The sequence below is a fragment of the Pyricularia pennisetigena genome, chromosome 5 (genome assembly GCF_004337985.1).
Source record: "Pyricularia pennisetigena strain Br36 chromosome 5, whole genome shotgun sequence".
In the NCBI taxonomy this organism is placed as follows: Eukaryota; Fungi; Ascomycota; class Sordariomycetes; order Magnaporthales; family Pyriculariaceae; genus Pyricularia; species Pyricularia pennisetigena.
The window spans coordinates 148,718-157,820 of NC_043743.1; the positions used below are offsets into that span (position 1 = coordinate 148,718).

Sequence of the window (9,103 nt, forward strand, 5' to 3'; positions counted from 1 at the left end):
TTTTTTTTTTTGCCCTACTTACAGTACTCTTTCTCTGTCCATTCTTGATCTACGACTATTATTGGCTACGAGTGAAGCTATAGCACAACCTGGCTACAAGAGGATGGGGTGGCGAACTCTGCCAGGGCATTTTTTACAACAACAACTGGAAAAGATTATGTTTAGTAATTGTTGGGCGCATATTATCCCCTCATCTGCAGTTGAAGCTTTTGGGCCTACACTAATTAAACGACATGGAAGATGGTGGCTTGGTTGTGTGGCGCGCGCGGGACCGCCTGTCGTCCCAAGTTGAGGCGATTGACATCAAGATGGTGCATCAATTAGATAGGTTTGAGCATTGATGAAAAAAAAATTAGAGTGGCAGTTGATGTGTTTCCGCCAGATGAAAAATTTTCGAGTCTGTACCTTAGTTAATTTTGATTTGGCCTGATGTCGGAGAAAAACGAGAAGCCTGCCTCGAGGTTGTTTCGTTTCCTCCACCTTTTCTTTTGTGTCTGTGGACGCGACCACCCACACCCCACGTTTGACATGTATTAGTTACGACTTTCTGCTATACTGTGGTACGGCGACAAGAATGCGCTTAGAGGGGGGCCTGCAGAGAAAAAAAAAAAAAAAAAAAAAAAAAAAGAGAGAACGCGCAAGGAGAAACCCAAACGTCCGCCGCGGCCCGAGTTCCATCAGCCCAGTAAACAATTGTCTACCTTCCCGAGGACCGAAGGACCGAGTGGGTGAGAGGGACAACGTTATGCCTGTCTTGGGCTGGCCAGCTATAGCCAGTTAGGCAAGCTCGGCAAGACGAAGTAGCTATTACTGCGGCGTAGGTTGGAGGCCGCATTGGGGTCAACTATTTTGCGAGAGAGCTAGTGCCACGTTCTGCTAAACGATGCATCAGAAAAGAAAAAGAAAAAGAGGGGAGGACTCCCCTGGATCTCAATGCAAATTCTTCTTTGTCTACGGTAGTGTGTAAGTAGCCTGGGAGGTGGACAACTCGCGCATGCCGGCCGGGCCTGTTTCTTTGCAGATATCCATCTGTCGATAGTCTGGCCGTGGCTTATTCCCGTCGAAATCGGCTAAGGATGGAGATCTTTCGGATTCCAGATTGCTGGGCAGATAAAAAGCCGGAGCGGGGCCACCGTTGCATGAGCGCCACTTCGCATCTGATTGGTCAAGCCACCGTGGAAGCGTTTCCGCGGACAGGGTTGTCTTGTCTTTTAATAGCTCCCATTGGATGGGTCACTCAATGCTCGATGGCTGTGCTGCAGGGGTGCTAACGTTAGTTGTGGGTGGGTTAACCAGAGTTTTTACCCTTTTTTGCTACTTGTTGTAGTAGAAGGGAAGGAAAGAAAAACATTTTTCCTTCGCTTGCATCTTGCAGTGGGATCTGTCAGACCCATGGATTCGGGTTCGGCCGCAGGAACAACAAAGCTATCAATGGAAGTCTTTGGTGGATGCGAAGTCGGCATGTGGGTGTTACGGGGGCTTGGAGACTACGACAAGCTGTGATCCCCCCTAAGGACCCGTTAGCGCAAAATTCTATTTCAGCCTTCTAGGATGGGCGATTCTAGCCCTGCGAAGAAAACTCAGACATTTGTCTTGCATATCGATTCGACCACCACCCCACGCATCTGTCAAACATGCCTGTTGTCACACGCAGCGGCGTGGCCGTCTTAACAGGGCGGTATCCGCTTACATGACAAATGTCACCATCAAGGAATGTTGCGGAATATATCGTGTTGCGAATTCTTGCCGACATGTCCCCGATGCTAGGTGAAAGGGGTGAAAGTATTCTCGGGGCTGTGAATGACAAAGAATTTAATAGAAAAAAAATTGGGGGAAAAAAATAATAATGCCACGTCCTCGCCTAGAAGCATCCGCGGCTTTCCGTGAGAGTCATCCATTCTTGATATTATGCTGCTCGTCAAATACGCAAGCGCCATGCAGTAAGGTGCCAGAAATGTATTAGTCAAACTTGTCACCTCGCCAGGCAGCGCCCTCGTGATTGATGGGATGAACGACTTTTTGCTCGTGTAATCACTTGGCAGCTCGCTCCAAAGCCAAAAGCCGAATGAGGCAGCCGAAAGGAGCGTTAAGTCCGGGTCGCGGAGGGAAAATTATATTCACTCACTCTCAGGACTCCGTGACGTGCAGCAAAAAAAAAAAAAATTCGTATAGACATTTCCAAGCATTACCAAGATATCGCTGACTCTTCCAGGCATTTCCAAGGATGCGGGTTGCGGGTAAGGGAGCTTGGGCGCGTCTCGTCCGCGGAGTCGGGGCTGAGCTCCATTGGTACAAGACCCCGTTTCCCCGTCACTAGCCGGCCGATTGAACTAGAAAGGTCAAAAAAGAACAAGAACAACAGGTCACGTGGGCGGGCTCCCAAAACTGCGCCCGATTCGGTTAAATGTCGGTGTCGGATATCATTCGCTTGCTGGCCTTTTATCCGTAGTGTTGAGTCGTCTGTCTTTAAGGGGGTTCAGCTTGACATGGATCAATCGCCTTTTTCAAATTTTTTGAGGCCGCTCCAGACTACTTGGGGGCATGAGATTGAAGCGCCTCATTGACGGCGAAGGACCAATGATCACGTTGCATAAGCCTTGCGTGTTGGGGTGACGACAGCAAGGGGTTTTTTTTTTTTTTTTTTTTTTTTTTTTTTTTTTTTTTTTTTTTTTTTTTTTTTTTTTTTTTACCTCGGCTTATGGAGTTGGCGTACCTTGCATACAATACCATGAACTCGACTGACAAACCAACCAGAAGAGACCTGAGCCGTGCCACCGGCGTGGCTGTGCGATTTCCGCCCGGGGTTTGATCTGATGTGGCTGGCATGCACGACTTTTAGTGGACACAACAGGAAATCTCGACCGGTAATTAGTGGCTTTTGTTGGACTGGCCTGACTTGCAAGACGGGGTAGGGCTGGTCGGGTGCCAATCCAATTGACACTGCTGCGCTTTAAAGGTGATAAGCTACTTAGTACTCCGTAATACTTTAATGAATTACCTAATTACAGCCAGACTTGATTCACTGCCGTAATCTTCCTGCTAACTCGGCCTTAAAGAAAATCCCTTCCCCATTTGTCGCGTCAGTCTCTACCTGCGGCTTGGCTTTCGTATCTGTTCACTGCGGTTGCGGGGTTTCCGATGTAGGTGCCATGGCATTGTCCAACAGCACTCGGCTATTACTTTTTCCTACGATTTTTCTGCCGGCAACCAAAGACCCTGAATGATACCTGTACGAAAACCAAGACTTCGGTGAACCACACTTATCCTGGAAGAGTTGATTGAGTGAGGGTGGTTGCAGTGTTGGAACAGGGGGGTGTGTATGCCAAAGCCCATTCAAGGTGTGCAAATAGCCTTACGTGGTATTAATCCGAAAAAAGAAGAGCCCTACATAATACCAGCCAATCTTGCATTGCTTGCCTTTTGCTTTGAGCCCACTTCTCCACAAGCCCGCTGTTTCTTGCTTTTATTTTTTTTTTTCCCCTGCTGGTCCTTTTTCCTAATTTGTCGTTTTTGTTTCTTATCCTATCTACCTCGTAAGGGGTCCGTGATTGAGGGACGTCAAGGCACGTCACCTGAGTAGTAGAGCATACTACCCCGTCGGTACCTTACCTACCTTATCCATACCTTGTTTTCCTCATGATCTTCACTTTACCGGGATGATCTTGCAACCCGACTGCGCGAAGTATGAAGGTCCCTGCTTTAACAAGCAGATCCGGTTGCAAGCTAAAAGATGACGACGAAATAAGCAGGAAAGACACGGGATTATTCATAGATTATGCTTTCTGAACATTATTGCAGCAGTATAGTATATGCCTACTTCCATCATTTTGAAATTGTTCTGCAGTGGGGTGGGTGGAGTGTGCAGAACTATCTTTCATCATCAAGTTTGTACACATCCATTAATTTGCAACGGATTACATATTCTGCATTTCAATCGCTACCATAAATTTGCTGGGCAATGTAATGCATTTGTCAAGCCACAAAGAGGCAGACAGACCATCGACAAAAAAAAGTCGGCTCGCGGTCTCCGAGAGAGTCCGATCATCCGACCACCCAATCGCAGAGTCGAGGCTCTTGTCGATTTCTAAGGGCCAAATCGGCCCCCGACTTGGCTTGGACGCCGGCTTCCCCAATTGGCCTGTTGTGGCCTGTTTAGCAATGCGGCTGGGAGCAAAGAAGAAGCGAAACATTGCGTGATTCTGGCAGATTGTGCGTGCATGTGTACTCTGTATAATCAAACCACAGCGGACATACGAGAAATGCTACTTTTTTGCATACCTCTTCCAAACCGTAAGAGGTCCCCCCTCTTTGCTTGGGCAGCACCATCTGCCAATCCACAAACCCACCAAGAATGCTAGCAAGCGCAAGCCCCACGGCTAGGCTCGGACGGGCCCACATGACTCAATCACTTTTTTTTTGTTCGCTGACAAAAAAACTCTGCTTTGTGGAACCAGTATGGACACCCTGATTCGCACTTGACAAAAAAGACCCTTGGATCCACTGATCCCTGCACTATGCGTCATCGCACATGGACGAAGACAGCGATCGGCTCTAATGGCACACCCCCCGTCTTTCAGCTCCCTCCGCGGTAACCCACACGCCTCCCATTTAAAGAACTTTGTCCCTCCTCCCACGTTCGCATATTTTGCCACTCCAAAATCGAAACCACAAATCCAACAAAACAACATCCCTATTATACAGCATACTACCTTCAAATTCTCCGACTAAATATGCTATTGACAAGACCATTCCACTCCCACAATCATTTCCAACAACAGAACTCGGCCAATACTGCCTCTACCGGCAACGACGCCAACAGTAGCACATATAATCAGAGGACAAGCACAAACCCGAGGAGCGATTTTTCATACGGCTACAACACACAACCACACGAGATCCCACGCGACGTCGACGCAAACACCGACCTGGGATTCGACGTTGACTTCAGCCCTCTCAACGCAGATTCGGACATCGCCTTGTCGCCTTTCTCGACAAACTCGTGGCTCTCGTCGAGTTCACCCTCACTTATGAGCAACGCTGATTTGATGCCGACTTCTGAGAGCTGGTATTCCCAAAGCCACATCAGCAACAAGCCAGGACACAGGGCATCAGCGCACAACAGGGAGTCGTCGCTCTCTTCACTGGGCTCAGCCGGTCCGGCGTCGCCTTACTCACAGTCTACGACAAACCCTCAGATCGCCGTGACAGACTCGTTGACGGATGGGTTCGGCGGCAGCAACATGTTCAGCACGAACGATTCTTACTATCAGTTGGCCAAGTCCTTTGTCCCCGGCCAGGACGGAAGCAACTTTTCACCAAACTACCCGAACCACCTACACACCAACCCCACAGCAAACGCATATAACCACATGCTGGCGCAGCAAAAGCCTAAGTCGGAGAGGGGACTTTTACCTCCGCCCGAGCTATCCGCTAGCAATGCGTCAAAGTCACGCCCAGTCTCGGTGGCGAGTTCAGTTGCTTCTCATGACTCACCAGCAACTCCATGCAACGTTGAGGCGGAAGACGAGAGGAGACAGAGGCATGCCGGAAGCCTTCACATCGTCCCCAAGCTCGACAGGACCATCACAGATATTTACAATGACGAGCTTTACAGCCCCAACTTCACCCTGAGCACATCAACTCCGTCACACACACAACCTGCGCAGAACTCTGGCTCTCCGCACCAAGACATGTTTGCGCAGCGACTACAGGCAGCTCAGCAGCATCTGAGCGCTGCTCAGACACCGACGAATACAATCTCTCGTGATCGCTCACCATTCCGCAACGGATCGCCGCTCGCACCGACGCCCATGCACGACTTCGGCGCTGAGCCTTCACATTGCCAGCAGCGGCAAGGGCAGGGTCAGCAGCCAAGGCAGCTGGGTTTCAAGTCGGCGCAGCAGCTCCGGGAGCAGCACAAGGCAGAACAAGACGAGGAGGCCCTCCGTCAGCAGCTGAACAGGGGATCAAACGCAGCGACACCTCAAACGATATCGCCCAAGGACGCCATGCTTGAGTTCAACGACAGTGAAGATCTGAGCAACGTGCCACTTTTCCCGCAAACTTCCTCAAATGGAATGAGCGGCTTCACGGAGGACGAGCTCAACAAGGCTGTCGCCGCGGCCGCTGCCGCCCAGAGCAACCAGGGTTTTGGCACCCATGGTCTGCCCATGGACACGAGCGCATTCACCTTCACAGCAGCACCCATGGCTCCCACGATACAGATTCCTCAGGCTTATCCATTTGTTGGCGCGGGCCCGATGTCGATGCAGCAGACTCCAGTCTCGATGCGCGGTTCATCATCTACCCCCGGACACCTGTCTGCTACAAGTCATTCGACCAGCACCCACAGTAGCATCAGCCCCAGCATCAACAGCCCTGGGAGGCCGGAGGGTAGGATCAGCGCTGACGGCGGCACATACACTTGCACTTACCACGGCTGCAGCTTGCGGTTCGACACGCCGGCGCTCCTGCAAAAGCACAAGCGTGAGGGTCATCGTCAGGCCCATGGCCTCAGCGCAAGTGGACGCAGGACAAACATGGATATGGGGCATGGCGGAGACAACATGACGTCGCAGCTCCTCAACACGCAGCACGGCCCCCACAAATGCAGCCGCATCAACCCGAGCACTGGCAAGCCCTGTAACACCATCTTCTCTCGACCTTACGACCTTACAAGGCACGAGGACACTATCCACAATGGGCGCAAGCAGAAGGTTAGATGCGATTTATGCACCGAGGAGAAGACTTTCAGCCGCGCGGATGCGCTTACGAGACACTACCGAGTTTGTCATCCCGACGTCGAGTTTCCCGGCAAGCATCGTCGTCGAGGGATGCAGGGAAGCAGCAATCATCACTGAGCAACAAAAGTCTCGTTAATTGCTATGAAGTTTACTGTACGACTTAATTTCTTGTTTCGGCATTTCCGAATGACGGCATGTTGCACAAGGATGGGAGGGGTCTGGAATGGTTCTGTTTGTTTGTGTGTTGTGTTTGTTACTCGAAGGCCCAGCCTGAAACCCCCCCTATTTGGGATGGCTGCGCAGGACAAGCAGGAATGCTACAGCGAGAAAAAAAAAAATCATATCAGCATTCTGTCCATCCGAACCACGGCCGCACACAACCTGGGCGATCACAGGGACAGCCACTTGGAACAGACCCTAATGGCAACGGCATTCCCAAGGAAGGGAGGCCCTTGGCTGGTGGGAATCAAATGACGGCATCGAGGTGATCCTGAATCGGCGTTAGCGCGATTGAGACGCTCTGAGCCCAAGCCCGGCTCCCCGCCCGACCAGTCCTGATCGATTGGCGCCCCGCCAAGACAAGCATGGGCCCCAGAAAATTTCAGGGTCCAGCAACCTGGCTGCACGACTGGGGGCCCCACCGCCGAGGCGCCGGAAGCAGCGCTCCATTGCCAATCCCGGTTAAGAAGAACCCTGGATGACGTCAGATGTGATCATCAATGAACCCTTTCTGCGGTTGGCTCATGCTTACCTTCGTCAAAGACGACATGGAAGCATCACCGAGTTTCTGGAAGAGTTCAGTCTCTCCCGTCGATTCAGAAGGAATGCCAGGCCAGCCCGTCCATCGCGCAACCCCATTACGAAATAGCATAGCATCATACATTACTTTTACGCCCACCGACCACACACACCCCTACTACGACATGATACGAAACAAAATTCTGTTCAATTCATTTTGGCTGGTCTTTTTTCGCTATAACCTGCCTTTTTTTTTTGCTGATTTTTTTTTTTTGCCTGTACACTATTTTCCCCCCAGACATCATGACCCGCAACATCGTCACCGTTATCATCATTCCTTTTATCGTTTGATCATACGTCATTTAACATGGTGCCATTTGAGATGGACAATTTGGGCGCGGATTTTCTGCATCACCACCCCCGGATTTGTTTAGCGATTGAAAATTTAATGAGTGAAGCCTTACTTTCTGATTTGTTTTCATTTTACTCATTCATGTATTTTTTTCTTGTTATGGACGATTTTCAGGTCAATCAGCAGCGACAAAAAATATAGATGGGATACCACTGGGATGGCAACTTTTGGGTTTTCTCCTATTTCATCATTCACATACTATATTTTTCTTTTTTATATTTTTTCTGTTCTCTTTTTGTTACAAGTGATAACCCGACTGCAGCATAGCCTGCCAAGCGGAGCATTAAAATTTTGCTATCTTTTTTTCCTTTCTTTTAGACATGGAGAAAAAAGTATGAGGAGAAAAAAAAACTGGGAAGAAACATGACGACTGGACTGCATCAGTGTGTTATACTACGTACTGTAATTGAACTCAAAAAATTGTACTTTTACTATTGACGAGGACAATGGAGTGAGCGGCATGTGTGTGTGTATGTGCGTGTGTACATGACTCGGACGTGGATAACCCAAGAAATTCAATTGCAGAAATCATGGAAACTTTGAACCAGGGGGAGAATAAGGTGGTAGTGGTAGGAGAAAAAAGAAGGAAACAACGCCAATCCGGTAAGCTCCATAGACATACATCATGAGTAGCTCCGCAGGGGTCGCTTCGTCGTCATAATCTTGGGGAGGACCTTTTTTTGTTTTTTCGTCCCTAATCCAAACTGTTTGCTTTTCTGATGTTTGAACAACTACGTCAAAATTATCCACTATTCTTTTTTTTTTATATTGTGTCTTTGCTTCCGTCACTCCAACCACACAACGCCCCAATATGTAAGTTCCCGTTCGGACCAAGGAAATAAGAAAAGTAGGGGGGTGCAGAAGATGTGGTGTGTGTGTGTGTGTGTGTGTGTATGTTGGTCCGATCACATCCTGTCTGGTAACCTCTCTATCTCTATCTCTTCTATCTCTCGCTATCCTTTTGACCGGTATGGCCGGCCCCCCCATTTCTCTTCTTGTCCTCCCCCGCACCCTTGACGCACGGTGAGATAGGTTTCGAAATGTAGGGGGAAAAGGGAAAACAGAGAGAGACGTAATTTGTTTTGTTTTTTTTTCTCTCGGGCGGGAAGGGGGGGAAAAAAAAGGAAAAGAAAAATTCAAATAAATAACAGATGCAGACGGAAAGAGGGGGGGCCCGTGGGTGATCAAAAACAAAAACCTCCTCCCCAGG

At 49.4% G+C, this 9,103-nt stretch overlaps 1 protein-coding gene across 1 annotated transcript; it reads left to right on the forward strand.

Annotated features, from left to right (window-relative positions):
- Nucleotides 1-4,730: 4,730 nt before the first annotated feature.
- On the forward strand, nucleotides 4,731-6,860 carry PpBr36_08008 (uncharacterized protein; the record flags this gene model as incomplete). The annotated part of the gene is made up of 1 exon (XM_029895141.1): nucleotides 4,731-6,860. One exon carries the CDS (start codon nucleotides 4,731-4,733, stop codon nucleotides 6,858-6,860), a length of 2,130 nt encoding a protein of 709 aa, XP_029747179.1.
- Nucleotides 6,861-9,103: the final 2,243 nt, after the last annotated feature.